This window comes from Arachis ipaensis, chromosome B8 (genome assembly GCF_059453495.1).
Source record: "Arachis ipaensis isolate K30076 ecotype BB chromosome B8, ASM5945349v1, whole genome shotgun sequence".
Lineage (NCBI taxonomy): Eukaryota > Viridiplantae > Streptophyta > Magnoliopsida > Fabales > Fabaceae > Arachis > Arachis ipaensis.
The window spans coordinates 138,900,518-138,923,541 of NC_142443.1; the positions used below are offsets into that span (position 1 = coordinate 138,900,518).

General features: G+C 31.9%; 1 protein-coding gene and 1 pseudogene across 7 annotated transcripts; one reads left to right on the forward strand and one right to left on the reverse strand.

Moving 5' to 3' along the window:
• Nucleotides 1-2,628: 2,628 nt before the first annotated feature.
• LOC148550045 (putative protein phosphatase 2C 76 pseudogene) lies at nt 2,629-4,359 on the reverse strand (annotated as a pseudogene).
• A 7,939-nt stretch (nt 4,360-12,298) lies between these two features.
• On the forward strand, nt 12,299-21,345 carry LOC148550046 (psbP domain-containing protein 2, chloroplastic-like). 7 transcript variants are annotated; one of them, XR_015895893.1, is made up of 9 exons: nt 12,299-12,619; nt 13,177-13,332; nt 14,741-15,909; nt 16,181-16,282; nt 18,620-18,673; nt 18,787-18,839; nt 18,935-18,973; nt 19,052-19,193; nt 19,973-21,345. XR_015895893.1 is itself a non-coding variant. In XM_088495942.1 (4 exons), exons 1-3 carry the CDS (start codon nt 12,299-12,301, stop codon nt 14,358-14,360), a joined length of 555 nt encoding a protein of 184 aa, XP_088352068.1. In that variant the 3' UTR covers nt 14,361-14,373; nt 14,741-14,868. The 7 variants fall into 7 exon arrangements, 2 of the variants coding, with proteins under 2 accessions (XP_088352068.1, XP_088352067.1); XR_015895894.1 differs by lacking the exon at nt 19,973-21,345 and adding an exon at nt 16,804-16,983 and having other exon boundaries at nt 19,052-19,191; XR_015895890.1 differs by lacking the exons at nt 12,299-12,619; nt 13,177-13,332 and having other exon boundaries at nt 15,170-15,909.
• The last annotated feature ends 1,679 nt before the right edge of the window (nt 21,346-23,024 follow it).

Here is a 23,024-nt window from a genome sequence, read left to right on the forward strand (position 1 = left end):
TTTTTATGAAGAAACATAAAACCGAAGATTGTAATCCGAGCAGGACACACAATAGTTGCAGAACACGAAACAGGAGAACTAAATCGCATAATCAGTTTACTACGAATCACGACTCTTAAGATTTCAAATAATTTAGGAATCAAGGATTATGCATTGCACCAAAACTAATTCAAGATCAAATCAATAAATACCAAGTTTCTGAACAGTGTCAAGGTTGAATGTTCCTTAAAGATTCTAGCAACAATTAGGAACATAATCAAACAAGGATGTATATGGATGAGGAGATATGGTAGAAAAATATCCAAAACACATTCCAAGAAGAAATCGAAAACTAGAGATTCCAATACAATTGATAAAGAAAACGATAATGTCAAGCACAAATAAAGATTATACGTCAAAACGGAACTAATCTCTAGAACTTAGTTTCTAACGTTCCCAAAACCCGCGACTCGCGTTATCACTATGACTCGCATATCGCCTATGATAACCCATTAATGCTTACATATATATAATTCACTAGTATTAAGCCGGCCAAACATAATACCGAGAATTATGCAATGCAAGATTAATGGCATTAATCAATAGACCGTCATGTGCATAAAGCTCTAATTCTCGTTATTTAAACAAGACCTACTACATGACAGACTCTCAGAGTATGCAATTGAAGCATAATCAGTCCATTCCCAAGGCTCTACAGAAAAGACCGCTCTGATACCATAATGTAACACCCTCACTATCAGAAGTCACGCTTCCGGCTGCGCCACTCTAATAGCAATAAGTATTACGACTACTTTACATATTAAATACTAAAATAGGAGCCTGTGACTCGACACTGTATCCCTGATTTCTTTGAACATCGGAAGTAAATACTTTATCTTAAAAAAAGCAAACAAGCAGGCATAGATTCATATACAAGACTCCTTACATAATAAATCAATATATTATACATATAAAACATACAATTCCTATCCCTCTTACAAACTTGTAATAACAAAGACGAGGGAAGAAAATAATCTAAACAATACAACAGCATATAAACCAAACGCAGTATAACTCTTCTTAATGCTTCTTCATCCGGTTCCTGAAAAGGTAAAGCTGTAGGGGGGTGAGAACCTAACCACACGGTCTCACCATGGAATTTCAAAGTTGTCATAAGAAGATATTTAATAAGAAAACTATTCTCAAGCTCAGTGATTATCATTGCTTTATGAATCTTTTAAAACCCATAGGAAATCGTTCAAAAACTTTTTCAAAGAAACAATGTTTAATATTTCAGAAATTCAAACCATTTCCTTTCTTATAAGAAAATCTCAATCGGAAACCAACTACGCAATCAAACAACACAGTCATCATTTCAGCACCAAAGTTCATTCTCAAATGTAGCACGCCAGGACACAAGCAAGATAGGCAAGGAAAGCACAAGTAGGTAGCAGTTACAGCAAATAGTTCAAGTAGCAGTTAAGAACAGTTTAGCAATTAGGCAAATCAAAACAAGTTCAAACCCAAGCAAAACATACAAATGCATATGATGCATGCCTGTCCTATGGCTGATGAGGCTCATCTGTCGGTTATCCAGCCAACCCGACAAGTCTGAATTGTCCTTAGACTGTCCCCCGACGTGCATCCCCAAGAGTCTATGCATAGCTTTTTTTCTCAAATAATCAATATTGCTCAATGGGGGTAACATCCCCAGGAATTTATATAGTGTCCGGTCACACTTACGTCGTAGGATCAACAGAGTATCGAGTTTTCAACCTGGTACACGTGGTGGCAAGCCACGGCACTTAATCCAGAGAACCTCGTATCTCAGATATTTCAAATTCATAAGGCATATAAATAATTCATTCATCATTCATCAATATCTAAGTCATTCTCAATATCATCATCATTCGTCAATCCTATATCCCATTTCCAAATTCATTCAAAAATCATATTTCAAATCAATCCTCATCATCATTCTTTCCGTTTCGTTCACTAACAATTCTCAATCCAAAACATAACTTTTTCTTTGATAAGTGAAGTAATCTTAAGTCATATAATGCTTAAAATTAAACCTTTTAAAATAACTACTTCAAATGAAACTTCTAATTTTATAAAATTTCGGCAACATCTCCTCTAAAACTCGGATTCTGCCACCCTTTTCGGGTCCCATCCAAGTATTTCTCAAACCTTTTCCAAACCTCAATCATTTTCCAAGATTCAGCTAGTTCCAATATCAAATTATTTTCAAAGCGAATCAGTGCCCATAATAAATCTCTTTTTAAAATCAAACCAGCTCAAATACTAAATCATTTATAAAATCATTTATAAAGTCACTAACTCAAAATTAAACCATTTCCAAAGCCAATTCCTTTACATCATCAAAAATAGCTTCAAAACCAAGAAAAGCCATTTTTCATAATAATCAACAAAATAACCTTTCAAACTAATTTCTTTTCAGCAATCACAAACTACTCAAGCAATCAAGCAATCAATCATTCAATCCAGCAAACAACCAGATTTAGAAGACAATTATAATCACAGGCATATGTTCTCTCACATTAATATCTATTTATCACAACTCTGTAATATAAATATATTTTAAGAAAAACCCTACCTCGATTAGCCAAAGCTCAGTAGTTAAACGCATCAATTCCTCTTCTGTTCATCAACTCCTGAGAGAGCAATTGCTTTACCAGCCTTCAATATTATAGTCCCAGAATCTCCAACATTAGTAACATAGAGATAGTTATCAACCAAAACAGCAGTTGAAGCAGTAGAGCCATCATCCCGGAAAGTGTCTTTTTCAGAATTCAAAAATTGAGAATCAGTCCCTTGATACGTTTCACTTATAGCCAATTTGGCACAAGTAAAGAAAATTTGGATGCTTCATGAGATTATCAAAGAGATGCTCTTTCAAATACTCTGCAGCATGAGAACTACCATGACCATCAAATATTCCAAATAAGCATAATGTTTTAATATCATAAAATTCCTCCATCGTTACTCTCTTCCATCTAAAGCTTGAATACCCACAGCTAAGGGTGTGTTTGTGAAACACGTTGGAGAGGATAAAAGTGTGTTTCAATGCTTTGAACGATGTTTTTTTATGTTTGGCAATTTTTCTTCCCTGAACGCCAACGTGATTCTGCATTTCAAAAGTTCGTTCACAAGAAGCAAAAAATTAGAGCTTCTGCGTTTACTCAACATACGTTTAGGTTTGTTGCTAGTTATTATTGGTTTTTTCATAATTTGTTCTAAATAAATACTGAGAATATTAAAACAATTATTTTAATTTTTGTGCACTGTTTACTATTTTAATTTTTTATAATATGTATTATTGTTCTTATTAGAAATGATAAATTAAATAAAAAATTAATTATAAATAATAATAAAAATATAACTTGTAAAAAATTAGAATCTAAAATAATAATAAAAATAAGATTATTAAGAGTACTTAAAAAGAGTACTAAAATATGTTATTTTATATATTGTTTTTAATTTAATAAATAAATATTATTTTTTATTATAAAAAAATACTTAAAAAGTTATCAATTTTTATATATTATTTTTAATTTCATAAATAAATATTAATTTTTACTACAATAATAAAAAATTATAATATACTAAAATAGAGTACTATTAAAAAAATATTATATAAAAATGCTAAAAAAATATAAAAAAGATTAAATATACTTAAAAAAATAATATTATAATTTAATATTATATATTTTTTAGTAATTAATTAATTATTTATCTAGAAATGGTTTTAACTAATATTATCCAAACAATATTTATTTTATCAAAATCAATTTTAGTAAAAATTGCCAAACATAAATCATGTTGGCACAAACTCACTTCTACCCAAAATCAATTCTACAAAATCACTTTTATTTAAACTCCAGTTTGTCCAACGTAAATCCAAACACACACTAAGCCTTCCATCTTCACTTTTCCACCCTCCACTTGCAAACCGGCCATCATCATCTTTTTCTGGCATCGTATTCACAAGGAACCAACACTTCTTGACACAGAACCCATATCCACCATCATCACTGTGAATGTCTTAAATTGACGAATAAGAAATACTAGGGGCAGCTTTCATTAGAAAAAGTTGAACCAATTAAATCGAAGGCACTTCTCCCCTGCGTGCGCTCTGCTCCTCCCTTGCATGGCTCTGGTTCGCGCTCCTCTTCCTCTGACGGCGACACACAACGGCACGGACGCATCTGCGGCGGCGACGGCCTCAGCCGCGACAAAGAGTGGCGGAACAGCCCACCAGCTCCGGTGCGTCTTCCCCCTTCCACCGCCGCTCTTCCCTCTCTTTCTCTTTGTTTTCTCGGATTTCACTCTCTCTTCCCTGCTTTCCCCTGTTTCTATTCCCCTTCTCTTTTTCTTTTAGTTTGTTCTAAAGCTATGTTTCTTTAAAGGAAAGGGGGTATGGCGGTGGTGGTTATGGGTTAGGGTACAATTAGGGTTTTATTTAAGACAAATGTAAAATTAGGAATTTTTGGACAAATTGAGACTTTGTTAAATTTTAATAAAATTAAGAGATATTATATTAAATTAAATTCTAAATTAATCCTTTAAAATTATTTTAAAGATATTATTTAATTATTAATTTATTGATTAGCTTTTAATTAAATATTTTAATTTAAAATATAAAATAATATAATTAATTTTCTTTTTTTATAAGAATTAAAGTATTAAATTATAAAATCTTAATTATTTAAACCAAATTATATAAAATTCTTATTATTTTACATTTACTAAACTTTATAATTTAAATATAGATAATTATAAAATTAGATAAAACCTTAAATTACTTTAAACTCAATTAATCAAAATTTGTTTTAATTATCTTTAATAAAATAATTTCTGAAATTAAAATACTTAATGAATAAATAAATCAAAATTAGCTCTTAATAAGATTTTTCTAAAATTTCTGGGTCTTACATATTTATTTAGTAAAATCCAAAATATTAAAACTATATTTTAGATTTTACTAAATAAATATAGTAGTTATTTTAAATATTTTAATCTTTTATATCTCACTCTAAAAATATAGTAATTATTTTAAAAATATATTAAAATATTAAGATTCAACAAGTGATCCATGTAAATCCCGCTAAAATCGGTAAATAATTAGTCAATAAATTGAATTTTAATTAGAAAAATAAAAAAAAAAAACTAATATCAAAATAAAATAGAGCTCGTCAAAACGAAAATTTTAATACCAATTTCAAAAAGTTTGGCCCAAAATTGGATCGAAAAAGTCGAACCAATTAAACCGAAGTCCAAACCGGACCCGTAGGTCCAACTGGACCTATAATTTAAAAGAAGCAGCAGCTTCTTCTTTCTCATTTCATACACAACGAAGCCAAACAGATTGGGGAAGAAGAAGAACTCCCTAACCCTCATCAAACCATCTCATTACCATAACTTTTCCGTTTGAGTTCCGATCGCTGCACCGTTTGCGGCCACGCGTCCAGCGCGTCGAGCTCTACATTTCTTTCGGATAAATTTCACCGGTAAGCTCCATTTTCGTTCCAAAATCTCTATTCCCTTTCTATTTTTGAAATTGAAATCCTATAGTGAAATTTTGCCAATTTTAATGTTCTAGGTTCGATTTAGCTTGTGGAGCTTACTGGGTTTGAGTTGCTACGCGTGTGGGAGCTGTAAGGTTTCCCTAAACTTTAATTTAATTTTGAATTCATTAGGTAAAATCTAAATTTGGAATATATGTGTGTATTAGGTGTGAATTAAATTCATATATATGCATTGGAATTGAAAATTGAGTATTTGGAGGCTTATGGGTGATTGAAGCTTGGTTTGTGGATGGTTTCTTTGAGCTTGGGGGCTGTGTTCTAGCTTGTGAGGCTGCCTTGGATTGAATAAAGTGATCAGCCAAGGTATGGTTTAGGTTTCGTGTGTTTAACATATAAGATTTTGTGAAAACTTAGGCTAGGGGACCATAGGCTAAGTTGAAATGGATAAATGAATGAAATGATTAGTTGTGTGATGATGTAGGATAAATTTATGATTGAGTTTGTATTGGAATTTATGAGTATGAGTTGCTGGTATTGTTGAATATGTGTGATTATAAATATTAATGTTGGGTTGATGATGATGTTGATATGAGTTAATTGAATTTGGTGGTATGACTTGTTTAATTAGTTGAAGGTGGATTATGATATGGTATTAATGAACGAAGGTAATGGACTAATGAATTTTAATATGAAAGTTATGGTTGGAATGGGTGAATTCTTTGAATAATGCACGGGTTTTATGAATTGGTATGAATATTAATGTGATAGTGGATAGGATTAATAAAATGGAACTTGTTATATAATGGAGGTGCAGGTTTTGATGGTAAGGAACATGACTTTGGTGAAAATGAGGTTTGGATGTGGGTTGGTAAAAAGTGAATTTTGGTGAATTTTGGAAGTCCATAACCTGCTCCTCAAATTTTGGATGGAATTGGATTTATTTCAAATGAACTGCCAATTTTGGACGGAAAACGTCCATCCACGCGTACGCGTGGCGTGACATTTTGGCGACGCATGCGTGAGTAGCCATGCGTGCGCGTGAGAGGCCAATGCGCATGATCACGCGTACGCATAATCACGCGTACGCGTGACGTGCTATTCTCACCATGCGTGCGCGTGGCCCCTGTTTGCTGCAAAACTGGATTTTAACATTTTAAATCAGATTTTCACTTCTAAACCTCCATTTCCTCCTTTTTAAACTTAAGGTATAGTGCTAAGTTCAGTAGCTAGTTGAAGCTAGGAAAATAAGCTAACTTGGAAGTGAAGTAAGAGGTAAATGATGACTTATATGACGGAGATGAGAATATTAAAAGAAGTTTAATGTCATGGCTTGATAAATGATTATATATTGATTATGAAAATGAAATGGCTTATGAGAAATGATATCTGAGATACGAGTTTTTCTGGGTAAAAACTGTGACTTGCCACCACGTGTTCGAGGTCGAAACTCGATACTCTGTTGACCCTACGTCGTAACGGTGATCGGGTACGTATAAATTCCTGGGTATGGATAGCCCCCATTGAGTGATTTGAATGATAATTGAATGTGAAATCTATGTATAGACTCATGGGGATGCGCAACGGGAGACAGTCTAAGGTTTCCGGACTTGTCAGGTTGGCTGGATAACTGACAGATGAGCCTCATCAGCCTTAGGACAGGCATGCATCATACGCATTTGTTTGTTTTGGTTGCTATGCATTTCCTGGGTTTGCCTAATTTAATATATACCTCCTGCTATCTGTTATACTTGCTACTTGCGCTATCTGCTTATTACTTGTGCGTGAACTTGTTTTGGTTGCTTGTCTTTGCTAAATTATGGATGACGGAGGGACGAAGGAAGGGTGAAATGGCTTGGTATTATGTTAGGATTAAAGTTGAGTAAGTTTAGAAAGGTTTAGATTACCTACCCCTGTTTATGGCTTCTGTTTAGTAATTAAGTCTTTCAATGGTACGACGGAGTTCTAGGATTGCCTCTAGCATTCCCAGGACCTTATTTATTATACGTGTGACGCCTTTAGCATGCTGAGAACCTCCGGTTCTCATCCCATACTGTGTTGTTGTTTTCAAATGCAGGTCGAGAGGCTCCTCGCTGAGTAGTACCTGGGTGTATTTTGAGTTTCCTGTTTGTATATATGTATATATATTTACCTAGTATGCTCTCTAAGAAACTTGTTTATTTTGCTCCTCATAGAGGTTGAGGGAGAGATAGGACCTTATCTTGTATTTTGTGTATTTTGAGATACCTATATATATAATATATATATATATATATATATATATATATATATATCTTCCGGCTAGCCTTGGCTTTGCAGGTTGAGTCAGGAGCTAGTTACGCTGTATTCTTGGCCTTCTTTTACTCTGTTACTTATTCTTATTCTTATTCTTATCTTCTAGGTTTCTTAGTATGCAAGTAATCTTATCTCTGGAGCATTGCGCTTTTCATTTTGCAATTTTTTGTTTATCCGTTTTTCAAGACTCCTAGTGTATTACTTCCTTTCACTATTATATGTTAATATTTCCGAATAGAGGTCCGTAAGACCACACTACTTCTGTTCTACGACTTAAGTGTAAAACTCTGTGTAGTAAGGTGTTACAATCCCACAAATCAGTTTTTCAATTATTGAGTTATACTATATATATTAAATAATAATAAAAATTATAATTTTAAAAAATTTAAAAGATTTAAATTTTAAAATAAATATTATATTATATAGTAAGATTTAAAATATTAAAATTTTAAATATATAATCAACAATAATTTGATAAATATGTTTAAATAAAAAAAATTTGCTATAATAAATTACAATTTGAAAATATAAAATTTAAAATACAAATAACAAAATAACTTTATAATAATTTAAATTATTTTATGTATAAAAAATTTTATTCATTAAGGAATAATTTAAAATTAGTACTATAAAAATACTTCAAATTTAATATTATGAAAAAAAATAAAAGAAATTTATATAAGGACTAATTTGATTAATTTTTAAAATTTTAAGGATGAAAATGACTTACGTCTAAACTTTTAGGGATTATTTTTATTATAAATAATTTGTTTACACGACAAGTGACACGTGGCATGCTAGGTGTCACTGACACGTCAACCAATCATATTGTGATACGTGGCATTAACCTGCCATGTCATCATGCCACGTGGCACTTAATGTGACACGTCATCAACCGTTATCATCTAATTAACGGAAAGACCAATTTGACTTACGTTTTATCTTTTAAAGACTAATATGACTAAAAAATATCTTGAGGACTAATTTGAAGAATGTGTGATCTTTCAAGGACGAATTTGACTATTATAATTTATTTGCATATATTTTTTGACATTATATATATTATTGGCCCCCATGGTAACATTTCTGGATCCGTTCCTGGCTGGAACCAGAGAAGTCCTTGCAAACGCTAATGGAAAAGCAAGAAGCTCAGCCTCAACGTTCACCACCACTCCAACACTTCTAAAATTTTTGTTTTAAATGCAACATCAAACCCTTCAAATCCAACAACAACAACAACAACAAAGCATTCAAATTAAAAAAATGAAAAACTTAATCAATTACACAGAGACAAACAAAATCCAGAGCGAAATAGAGTCAGCAAAGTTGCCAGTTTACTCCGCCACCGTTGTTGCTGGAGAAGGTTGTTGACAACCGACAAGATAAATGGTGACGACATCGTGACCGACGCCAAAGAGGAGGGCGACGACGGCAGAGAGGATGTCCTTCAATAGCGAGGCGACGGGAGGGTGCGGCAAGGCAAGGTGAGGGTGCAACGTGACAAGGCGAGGGTGACCATCAATCTCGATGGCAGCGGAGGAGCCCTCGATGGCAGATTTTTACCGTGGTTTTTCCTTTTAACACATGCAACAACAGCAACAACACAACAACGACACATGCAAGGATGCTCACGGGGAAGAAGAGGAGTGGGTTCAGTGGGTTTAGGAGGAAGAGGAGGAAAATTAGTGTATGTGAAACGTGGGTGGGATAAGGGGGTATTTGAAGATTAGGGTATTTTTGTCATTTTTAAAAGAAATTTATTCAAAAGGACGATTTTAATACCAAATAAAACATTGGGGACGATATTAAACCCAAAATAAGATTAGGGACGAATTTAATTTTGGCTCTAAATTTTAGGGATAAAAATAATACTTATCCCTATATATTTTGTATAAGTTTATACTATCACTTATATTATTTTCAATTTTTTTCAAATATTAACCTTTCTTACAACTTTTGAAACTCTATATATAAAAAAATCTCTATAAAAAATTTATCAAAAAATTCTTATTTTAAGTTTTTATTTTTTAGAATGAACTAACATGATTATATTTTTGAAAATCAGACTAAACTTAATTTGTTTTATTCAATTAATTAAGAATTAGCTATCAAATTAGTTCGGTCTAATATAAATCATTTGATAGAAAATTAATTAAAAATTAAAAAATCGATTAACTAGTCAAGCTGATATAATATTTTAACAATTAATCAATTTAAAATAATAAACTACAAAAAAATTAAATCTTTTAAAAAACATATTTTTTATATATTAATAATTTAATATATTATTTTATTATATCCAGTTAAATACTGAAACAGTCACCAAAAAAAAAGTTAAATACCTGAAACACGACCTTTGTTGAAACTATTAATAAAAATAACGGTAACAAATGAGTTTAATTTTTATTTTTATTTATTTACTTACCTTTTCCCCCCTTAAGGCTTTAACCCAAACACATGAAGTATGGAAACTTGCTCCCTGTGCCAATGAAACCCAACACATTATATGGGAGTGGATCCTCTCCAGTGAAAAAAAAAATTGGATGGTATTTAGTGCTTAATTTAACTATTGATTACTCTCTTTTTTATTTATTTCTGTTCCCAGTTATAGAATCAAAAGTGGAAAATCACATTGTATCTTATTAAGTGTTAAAAAAACTGGAGAAGATCAATTTTCCACATTAGACTTTGCAATTCAACTAGAATGAGATTCGGGTGATGTGCGGACAATAAATTAATTATAGTATATAATAAATATTAAAAATGACTATATTTTATAAAATTAAATTAAATATATGTAAATTAAAATTAAATTTAAAAGGTGTTTTGTTTAAAATTATTTGTAGTACAAAAAATTTGAATATTGAAATTGTACAAAGTAATATTTTTATTTAGTGGTTTGACTTTTGCATTTGTTTTAGTTGATGGAGTTATTCTTTTTATGTGACGCTCATCTTCTTTTTTCTTTATTGGTTATTGTTAGAGTTGTTGCTTTCTTCTTTCTGTCGTAGATTCTTGTGAAGGCATGTTCTTTATAAATTATTGAGCTATATGCACTTTCTATTGTATTGTTTGTTCCATCTTTGCATGTATGTTCTTCTTTCGAAGATGTGTATTAAATTTGTATGATTTTCTTTCTCCTTAATCTTTTGATGTGCATGTAATTTTCTAATAACATCTACAATAAAAAGAACAAAAATGTGTAGATTTTTTTAATAAGTTATTTTTAATAATAATAATTGAAATAGTATAAAGTGAAATTACCTGTTAATATTTTTTTTTGACCCACCCTGTCAGACAATATCTCAAGTGATGCAAATTCAAAATAGTGTTAGAAAATGTTCAAAATTAAATCTTTAATTTCTTTCACAACAATTGTGAGTAAAAAATTTACTTTCATTGTACCTTTAATTGGTCTATACAAATTATTTGCATCTTCTATTTTTAAATTTTTTTATAGTATAGACTTTTCATTTTAGTAACAAATGTTTGAATATGTTCATCATATTTCTCTTCACAATTACATAAAGAGATGTTACGTGCGGTGTTAGGAAATCATATCATAGTTAATAATTAGTGTAAAAAAATGGATTACATTTATTTTTTTTAAGTTAATAGAAAAGGAACAATGAATAGCATATTGAAAGAAGTATAATTTTAAAGATATTAAAATATAATTATATATAAAATATTATAAAATAATATAAAAAGTATAAAAAATAAAAATAATTAATGTATTTTTTCGTAAATTCATTTTAAAAATATAATAAATATGTTTGTTTTGTACATTTTCATCTAATATAATTATTTCTAGATAAAGAGACTCTTATTCATTTGTGGGTGTTAATATTTTTCATAGACGAACCATGCGAACTTTGATAAACCAATTATTTATTTGTTTGGTGATATTGTCCAAAAGAATAATGCTCCATCGAGTAAGTTTGAGATGTTGTATAGTGCGAAAATAAATTTTTTGTACTAATTTTGATGTTATTTGAGAAAATAGTGATAAGAGACTTATATAAGTAGTTCAGATAGTATGAAATTTGAATATTTGTAGCGTAAAATTTATTATGATTAATAGATTATTATGACATTTATAATATGGATGTTTATTATATTTAATAAGTTATTTATAAAAATTAATAAATTAATTATTAGAATTATAAATTTATTGTATTATTTATAACGGTAAAATATAATAAACATAAGGATATAAATTTTTGTAGGTTATAAATTTAATTAGATATTATTAATTTTTAATTATTATCATTAGTAATTTTATAACCTAATTTATATATATTTATATTACTTTGTATATTTTTTTGTATTTTTATTTTTTTGTTAATTTAAAAATAATAGTTAATTTGATAAATTTTTTAGTTGATTTAAAAATGATGTTACTCACATGACATTAGTAAAAAGAAAAAATAACGTGAATAAATCCATCTGCGCTTATATATTAAGAACATATTCCAATGGCTTTTATAACTTGCTCGACGCTTCTCCACAATTCACAACAACACTCTTCTTCTAGAACCTTCTTCTCAATCCCCTCTTTCAATTCTGTTACCTGCATTCTTTCCAATGAACCTCACAACAACCACATCCTGCATTTATCAACATTTTTTACTAAGAGGAAGCTCCATCTTACTCTTCTTCTCACAACTTTTCTTTCGAGCAATTTATCAAACACTAGTGGTTCATTCTTGATGGCTCAAGAGTTGGACTTGGAGCTTCACAGATACACTGATTCGAAGGAAGGTTTCACTCTTCTTATACCCTCTTCTTGGACTAAGGTAAAATTATTTACCCATTTTTTTTTTGAATAACCTTAATCTTTGATAAGCTTTTTCTACTGTGAAGAATTGCGTATGTTTGGTATGATGTGTTGGAAAATGATTCAATAGAGTTAAATGGAAATGGAATGAGGTGGGTAAAATATTGAGTAAAATCTAGCTGTTACTCATGTTAGTGTATAACTCTTTTACACTGACACCTAATCGTGTGTTGCGCATAGATCAAACTGGTTTCTTGTTGAGATTGAGGTGTAGAAGTTAGCCACTTTTTGTCTATATGGCAATAATTTGATTTAGAAGAATTTTACATTGACAATGCATAAAATTTAAACTCTTAGATATTTTAGAATTAGATTAGATGGAAATGGAATATATTAGATGAACTGATCATTATATTTCATGAAAAAATTGTTATTTATCCCCTCCAAATTGAGTAGTACAAGATGAAATGCTATGGAGTTGGAGCAAAAAAACATAAAATTCTTGTCATTCCAAATTTTCACCACTTTCCATTTACATTTGTTACAATTTTTGCTGCTCTGGTTTACAATGAATAGGTTGATAAAGCTGGGGCAACTGCTTTGTTTCAAGATGCAAGTATGGGGAGCAACAACATTGGGGTTGTCATGAACCCGGTTCGTCTTGCAAACCTTGGAGACTTCAGGAGCCCCGAGTTTGTAGCTGATAAGCATTTACAAGCAGAAAGGTGTAAGGTAAGGTTCTTGTTTCCATTGCTGGAACTTTCTATGACCAATGCAAAATTTGAGTCAAGTGTGATGATATTATTAGAAGAATCTCCCTGTACTTGTACCATAACAACATAAGCAAAGGAGGAATGAGCTGAAAGATTTACCTTGGATTAGTTTGACTCTGTTGTGAACATCATTTTGCTAATACTAAGCGCTAAGACACTAAAGGCTAAACTAACTAATTGGCTACAAATTGTCTTCTCTGTTTCATTCATTACATTATATAATAAAAGGGTCTCTAGAACCTTCCCTTCCTATCACAAACTATTGGCACCTCACCTGTGCTCTAAAGTATTCCTATAATTATTTATTTTTATCCATAGTAGATTCTTCGTTGATCTTTACTTAATTAACTCAAAATTAGCAATGATCAACTTGGTTTCTTGTTGAGATTGAGGTGTAGAAGTTAACCATTTTTTGTCTATATAACAATAATTTGATTTGATATTAATTTAGAAGAATTTTGCATTGAGAATGCATAAAATTTAAATAGAGTCAATTCTTTTATTTTTTATTTAAATAGATAATTTGTAATTAAAGTATGTTGTATAGGGAGGAAACAGAGTATCAAAAAAAGAAAATATTATGTAATCTAAATGAGTCAACTATACTATCCCGATTAGTTACAATTATGTAATCTCTTCTCTTTGAGCTTCAATTCCATTTATCCAAAAAGAAAAAAAAAGAAAAATTATAATTTAAAAAATTGGATTAAAATATTAATTTTAGAGTAAATTTTTTGCCCGTGGTTTAGTTGATGGGAATGTGAAGAAACATGATTACACCATGTCTAAAAGGCATAGGAGTTAACCTTCAATTGGCTATAAGCTATCATCTTACTTAATAGTTGGTTAGTTAATTTTGTGAAGGATTGTGGATTTCTCTGTTGTTTTTTTTGTTTTTTTTGTATATAGGTACTCTGTTTGGATTTTGATCCCAATGAGAAATTCTGGACAAGATCTCTTCTTTCTAAGTTAACACCTTGGTTTTAGGCTTCAAGATTAAGTACATTATTCATATTAACCTTTTGCATATTACCTTTAATATTTTCACTATGTCTGTCCATTCTACTATCTTTTAAGTTTTAACTGCTTCACTACAATATTATATTTGAATTTTGGTTTATCATTTAAAATTATATTTATTAAAACAAAATTTAAATCAATTTTTGATGCTTTTAAAAGTCTTTTGTCTTAATTAAAACTATCTAAATTTACATAATACAAAAAGATAAAAATTCCTAGAATGAAATTTTAAAACTGAAATTTGAAAATGAAATCTTTTAATTTTTTATCCATAATGTAATATAAATTAAATTGACACACTCTATCTTAGAAAGTGAAGGTTACATAAATATTATATCTAAAAATAGGAAATCAAGAAAGAAGAAGAAGAAGAAAGAGAAGAAGAAGAGAAGAAGAAGAACGAGTGAAGAGCAATCAGATTCTGCAATGATGGATCCGTGGGATATGATAGACCTGGATGCCGATGAACCACCGCAGTTTCACTTTGAGTCTCCGTCTCTGCCTGAGCCGGTCTGGAATGGGGACGAAAACAAGATTTTTGCCGCCAATGTAGGTGGTTATCAACCACCTCAGCCCCAGCCCTGGCCGTGTGCCATGGACATGAGTGGTAATCAACCTCTTCAGCCGGTTATTCATGAGTGTTTGCCGGAAGCTACGGAGAACCGCCGGCTGGAGGAGGAAGCTATGAAGATGACAGAGCAGTATTATGGAAGCCCATTATCTGGTTATCAACCACTTCAGTCTGAGCCTTCAGCCGTTTGCCATTGACGAAAATGTTGTGTTTAAGAAAAGGAATCCAAGCAAGAAGCTAATTAAGAAGACGACGAAAATACTTAAAAGCAAGAATGAGTCAAGAGAATTCACATATGTTGAAGATGATAGAGGCAGAGCTGTTTGCCGACGACCACAATGTGGGTGGTAATCCAGCGCCTCAGCTTCAGCCTCAGCCTGATTGGGATATGGAGAAGATGTGACGTCGGTGGTCATCAACCACTTCAACCTCAACTTCAGCCCAAGCTGCAGTCGGATAATCAACCATCTCATTCTTGGGACGACAACAAACAGTTCGATGAGTGTTTGCCGGAAGCTATGGAGAACCACCGGCGGGAGGCGGAAGCTATGAAGATGACAGAGCAGTCGGATAATCAACCACCTCATTCTTGGGACTACAACAAACAGTTCGATGAGTGTTTGCCGGAAGCTATGGAGAACCGCCGGCGGGAGGCGGAAGCTATGAAGATGACAGAGCACTGTTATGGAAGCCCATTATCTGGTTATCAACCACTTCAGTCTGAGCCTCAGCCGTGTGCCATTGACGTGTGTGGTTATCAACCACCTCAGCTGCCGTCTCAGCCTCAGCCTCATCCTTGGTCTCGGCCACTTCAGTCTGAGCCTCAGCCGTGTGCCATTGACGTGTGTGGTAATCAACCACCTCAGCTACCGTCTAAGCCTCAGCCTCAGCCTCATCCTTGGTCTCGGCCACTTCAGTCTGAGCCTCAACTGATCATCATCACAGGTGGTATTCTCAATATTTTCATTCTCTTCTTATTTTGCAAGGTTTATTTCTCGTATTCTTTCTTTCTTTTTATTTACTTATTCTATATTTCCTTTTTCTTATCTTATAAGTTTTATGAACAAACCGTATAAACAATGAACTTTTTTTTCCCTTAGATTTGTTTTTGGAATAAATAAAATATTTTGAAATGGAGATGATCAAATATATAAATATTTTTGTTCACAAGAAATTCATTGATTATCAAATATTTTGTTTATTTCTATCATGACAGCAAGGAGTTAGTGCCTGCTGCAGAGGAGGAGGTAGTGCCGGCCGCAGAGGAGGAGGCAGCACCAACAAAGAATGGATCTCATTGGACCCCAGATGAGCATAGGTATTTATTATTATATTACTTCTTTTTTCCTCTTCCTTATTTATTTATTATTTAGTTGAATATTGGTGTTACCAAAAAAAAAAAAAAAACAAAGTGGAGCAACTAGTACCTACATATAAAGAAAAGCAATTTATTATAGCACTTCCTTGATTTAGATACATCTCTAATTTGTCGATGATGATTGTATCTTGTCTACAATATATAGTCTAGTACCTCTTTTCTGTAAGATCGACTTCACTGCTCTCTTGTTAATTAAAGCTTTCATAAGTTAGTATTTTTGTGCATCAATAACTAGCAATTTGAGCGAATTCTAAAGTAATTTTTTGTTGATTGTTAAATTTATTTTGTTTTGACCGTGGTTGGCATAGTAATGTTTCTGGTTGGACTGAAAACCAAAAAAGAAAAAAAAAATTTGTTTGATATCTAAAAATATTGTTACTAATTAAATAGTTTATGTTTTTGTTTAAAAATTTTTAGTATAAAATTTGTTAATAGTTATTTCAAAAATCATATTTTGGTAGGTTATTTCTTAGAGGGTACCAACAAGAAGGTTTACACTGGACAAGAATTTCAGAATATTACGTCAAAATAAAAACTCATAGTCAAATTTCCAGTCATGCTCAGAAATAGTTTTTACACAAAAAAGAATTAGCAGAAGGAAAAAAGCTAAGGAAAAGCATTTTTGATGTAATTTGATCATCGTAAGTCATTTCTTTACTCTCAATTAGTTAGTCTAATTCAATTTCCACTAATATAGAAAATATTTAATTGGCTATTTTAAACTCTTTTAAGTTATTATCCATGATAGTTACACTATTTTAATTGTTTTTCAATGTAGAAATTGTGCCTTATCCGAGGTTTTTAATGGATGGAGGATTTGCTTATAGGAGGAAGAACATGTAAATGGTCTAAAGAGTTTTATTTAGGTTGCACATATCTAGTTCGAGTTAGTTGTTAGCTAGTTTTGTAAATGAACAATGACCAGAAGATAGGTTTGAAAAAATACTGATGTAGGAACATGCGATCATTATAGATGTAATTGTGATTCATAACCTTTTTATCAATAATATTTGATTTTCTAGTTCTCCGGCCTTGATGGCAATGCCGAAGGGGACGGTGAACTGGATTTTATCTAAAGTCTGATGGCTATGCTGAAGGGACTTTTGGTAGAAAAGATGTATCTTTTTAAAAAATTATTAGTTTCAAATATATTAATTAAACATATATGTAAACAATTTTTAAAAGTATTTCATCCATAAAAATTAGTTATAAAATATTTTTAGGTAATTTTATACTTTTATTAATGATTACTTGTTTTTCATATTTTATTTGGTTGTCATTGAAGTTGAGAGTTAGTATAAGAAGAGCTTGATACTAATTAGATTATAGACAAAGTATTTGATACTAATTAGCTTGTTAAGTATTTACACAATTACTCCAATTAACTTGCTGTGCTGTATTTATATGATGCCAGTAATAAGATTTTGTTTTATTAATGTTATTTTGCCTCTTTTTTATGAACGAGAATACGTGACTTTTGTAACAACACTTTTGTTGTAATAAGAAAATGAAGACAAGATTTAATAGAATTATTTGTTGTTCATAGAAGAAAATTATTTTCATTCCACAAATGAGAAAAGAAAAGGCAAATTCATAGAACATACTTCAATTTAAGTTATATATTTATCATGATATCTTTCTATGTTATATAGTGTGTGCACTTTCTATATATAATTATTGAATAAATTTTTATGTGAGTTGTTTTATTTGATCACAATAAATATGATTCACAATACTGTTTGAATCTTATTCACAATTTATCTACTCCTTGAAGAGATCAGTTATTTTCATATTCTTTGCCACCATCATTGAATTTTTTATTGAAATTGTTCATTAAATATGCCAGTTTTTACTTGTCCTACATTATTGTCTTATTTCATCTATTTTTTGTTCTCGTGCTTGAGTAGTGTTCAAGCCATTCTTTCTCGTTTGATTTCCCATTAATATTTTTATGCCATTTTTCGTTGGAGAACGTTTGCCATAGGTATTTTTCTCAACTCCTTGCTTCACCTCTTTGTTTCATTGTAGAACCTTTATGATCTTGAGTGTCTTTGACTTGGCGCTTTAGTTTAATTTAGTGCATTATTCTTGTTATGATTCCAATAAGCTAATTTAGCCACGAGAGTTTAATTTAATTTACACTTGAAGCTATTTTGTTGCTGCGTTACATCATCAGTTTTTACTTTTTGTGGTAGACAAGAGTCACTTCAATTTCTTTTTTACTTAGAATTTGATGCATATGTTGCTCCTAGTAAGCAATGAATGTTATTTATGCAGTTAAATAATTTTGGAAAAACAACAGCAGATGTCACCTTGCTTTTCACATGGACTGTAAGTGAAACTTATTTGTTGACTATTTACTATTACACTGTTGGTGTTTTAATGTTTTATCCTATTCTTGGCCCTTGGGGTGCTTAATGCAAACAATTGATGTATGCATTCAGATTTCTGTTGGAGGACTTTCTGAGTTTACTGGCGATCATTTTAATTCAAAGATGTAAGAAAATTGTGACTTGTTCACCTTCTTTGTGAAAATGTCCCATTTGATTGCTTTTTATTCTAACATTCAAGATACATATTATGTTTTGCTAGGGTGAATGACAAAGTGCATGGTGTTCTTCTACATCACAAGTAAAGCCTTAACACTTACTATACTTTTGAATGACAAATAATTTTGGAATTTATCAATTAATTTAGATGATACTATAGGACTAGGGATGAGCGGTCTCCTGTCACATTTGCAATTGCAGCAGAGGAGACAGAGGATGTGCATATATCAGTATGTCCTGTCTGTTATATCTCCTGTCACAAGGGTATCTTGGCTAAGGATATGTGGAATGAAATTAAACAGGTTAAGAGACAACTTATAATTTTTCACAATATTTCATTGAAACTTATAAAATATTTATTCATTGTCTTTGTTATATTAAGTTATTGGTTCCATCATGTTTTCTTCTCCTGGATAAAGCCAATTATTCTGTTCTAGCTTCTAAGCATTATATAAGACAAGCACTTGGATTTTCCTTTATTTGGGTATCATATTTCTTGTCATTTATGACAATTACAATGTTGAAGACTTCAAGTCCTGTCAAGCATCACTGTTTCAGAATATTGGAAGCCTAAACAATTACCCCTTTTGAACTCTTAAAAATGATGTATCTTGTAATATCTTAGGGCAATCTTTTAGGATTGGTTTTTATATTTTCTTACATTACGCCATTTTTTATCTTTATTTTAGTATGTTTAGGATTCTAATATTTTTCAAAAATAGGAGTTGTTACTTTGTAACTTATATCATGGTACATCTCATCATATCAGAATGGCTGAGTTGATTAAATGAAGATATCATGATGCAGATTGTAATGCTGTTTTTTCAGCTTTTGTTGCTTTTTTGTTCTTCTTCTCCCCACCCCCCATCCCCCTTTTTTTGTTGATGTGTAGCATGTGTTTACATTGCACTTATGAAATTCAATCATTTGTATTTTAGTTCATGTGGTGCTAATCTGCTAATCTGTGATGTTCTTTTGAAAGCTCTTCAAAAGATGTCTATTACAGCAGGATATTAACCTTTCTGTAACTAATATACTTATTATATTTCATTGAACTGAATTAGTACTATTTGTCTTTTAGGCATGGGTCTTTTGACCGCCTGAATATCTTTGAAACTGCCATGCCTTCAGAACCAGGATCGTCGATTGAACTCTTAAAAAAGAGTTGTGTTCCAATGTGGTAGCAGGCACAGCCATCATGATTGTCATGTTGCCAGATGCAGCATTCAGAGGATTGTTTGTGGTATAACCATTTTGGATGGTGTTGACCGTGATGACGTCGTTCATCAGCTTGTGGAAGCATTCTTGCAGTTGCGCCGGGTCTTTCCAGGGAGACGAGCAGCCACCACCTCCCAACGGTTGTGTATGGCATCCCGAAAACAATTGGCAACAACCGACTCAAAAGCTTCAAGTTGAGGCAGAGACTGAAGCTGAAGCTGCAATTGAGGTGGTTGATAACCACCCGTGCCAGCGAAAAACTGAGGCCGAGGCCAAGGCTGAGGACGAGGCCAAGGCTGAGGCCGAGACTGATGAGGTGGTTGATAACCACATGTATCAGCGAAAAACCAAGGCTGGGGATGAGACTGAGGACGAGGCCGAGACCAAGGCTGAGGCTGAAGTGGCCGAGACCAAGGCTGGGACTGAGGCTGAGACGGTAGCTGAGGTGGATTAATAGACACGTCAATGGCACACGGCTGAGGCTCAGACTGAAGTGGCCGAGACCAAGGATGAGGCTGAGGCTGAGGCTGAGGCTGAGACGGTAGCTGAGGTGGTTGATAACCACACACGTCAATGGCACACGGCTGAGGCTCAGACTGAAGTGGTTGATAACCAGATAATGGGCTTCCATAATAGTGCTCTGTCATCTTCATAGCTTCTGCCTCCCGCCGGCGATTCTCCATAGCTTCCGGCAAACACTCATCGAACTGTTTGTTGTAGTCCCAAGAATGAGGTGGTTGATTATCCGACTGCTCTGTCATCTTCATAGCTTCCGCCTCCCGCCGGCGGTTCTCCATAGCTTCCGGCAAACACTCATCGAACTGTTTGTTGTCGTCCCAAGAATGAGGTGGTTGATTATCCGACTGCAGCTTGGGCTGAAGTTGAGGTTGAAGTGGTTGATAACCACCGACGTCACATCTTCTCCATATCCCAATCAGGCTGAGGCTGAAGCTGAGGCGGTGGATTACCACCCACATTGTGGTCGTCGGCAAACAGCTCCGCCTCTATCATCTTCAACATATGTGAATTCTCTTGACTCATTCTTGCTTTAAGTATTTTCGTGGTCTTCTTAATTAGCCTCTTGCTTGGATTCCTTTTCTTAAACACAACATTTATATAAGTGAATACATTTATATAAGCTTTACTTGTTAGCTAGAGTATGTTAGTTAGATTAGATTATGATTAAAAAATAAAAAAGATTTCATTTTAAAAATTCCATATTTAAATTCATTTTAAGATTTTTTGTTTTCGTTTTATATGTAAATGTAGAAAGTTCTAAATACACAAAAATGATTCTCATATATAGGACATAAAAAAAGATTTAAATTTGTTTTCTAAAAAATATAACTAGTGTATTTTTTAACTTATTTTTATTTGGCAATAATTACTATAAAAAAAACATGCTTTAATTACAAATTATCTATTTAGATAACAAATTAAAAAAAAAGATTGACTTGTTTAGCTTGATAGATTTAAAAAAAAAAGATTAAATTTTTATTTTGAATATCCACATATATATTCGATATATAATTACTTCATCCATTTAAATCTATAATAGATATAAACAAATTGGACTAAATGAACCAATTTATTTGACACTCCTTGCACAGCTAATTATATCCAAAATTTAAACTATGATTTAACTAACAATATTTCTAATCCAAAATATTTAGATTTCGGTTTACAGTAATTATAACTACGTGTTTTTTTCTCCTTCTTTATAAATAGCTTAAGGGAGGAAGAATTAGTGAAAAGGGTAAGCCTATACCTGTGAATTAAACTTAATTGAGATCTCGCTAACTATAATCTTCAGAAAATAATTTGCTCATGCAATCAACATTTTTATCTTTGTTGAAAATAATTACACACCTCCGGCAGCATTTTCCCTTTTAAAAAGATATAATGTTCAACTGTTCAAGTAAATATGTAGCTATGTAAGTTAAAACATAGTAATATAAAATCTATACACTAGAATTTCAGTCTGGTTGATTTTTATGACTTTCAACTAAGACTGAACATAAATCAATTGCTATATTTTAAGAATCAAAATTCAAGAGAGGGAGAATAATCAAAGAAGAAATGAGATTCTCATTTCAAAGTTTTAAGCCTGCATCAAAGAAATGGAGAACTTGCTCTAAAATCATTCTTTTATGTGGTTCATGAAGACTCTCTAGTTTATTAGAATGAACAATGTTAAGATAGAGTTTCTTTGAGGTCACAAATGATGCAGAAAATATCCTCTTCTTTCCTCCATGAGTACTATCAATGATGTATTCAAATTCATAAATTTACAAACCTTCATCCCCTGATCTTTCTGAAGCTGCAATTAATTCAGCTTCCTTTGTACTTTCCTGAATATGAGAAGAATAATACACACAAGTTAAAATGATATACAATCACATAGACATTTGATTATTCCCTAGAATCAGAGACAATTATGAACACAGAAGGAACATTTCACTATTTCAGAGAAATAAGCTTTTTCCCTTCTTACTTTAGTTGTTAAATGCAAAGCAAACTATATGTAATGGCCATTATTCCTTTTGTCATAAATACGGAAGCAATGTTTCACTAACATCTATGATCATTGCTACTTTTGATTTAATTAAATAAAGATCAACGAAGAATCTACTATGGATAAAAATAAATAATTATACGAAGGAATACTTTAGAGGCTTAGAGCACAGGTGAGGTCAGGTGCCAATAGTTTGTGATAGGAAGGGAAGGTTCTAGAGTCCTTTTTATTATATAATGTAGCCAATTAGTTAGTTTAGCCTTTAGTGTCTTAGTGTTTAGTATTAGCGAAATGATGTTCACAACAGAGTCAAAGTAATCCAAGGTAAATCTTTCAGCTCATTCTTCCTTTGCTTATGTTGTTATGGTAAACTACAGGGAGATTCTTCTAATCAATATCA

What these genes read in the sequence shown, in the direction of transcription:
- LOC148550046 (XM_088495941.1), top strand. Translation starts at nt 12,299, where the DNA reads ATGGCTTTTATAACTTGCTCGACGCTTCTCCACAATTCACAACAACAC. An exon ending in TACCCTCTTCTTGGACTAAG is followed by an intron (nt 12,620 to 13,176) that starts GTAAAATTATTT and finishes TACAATGAATAG; the next exon opens with GTTGATAAAGCTGGGGCAAC.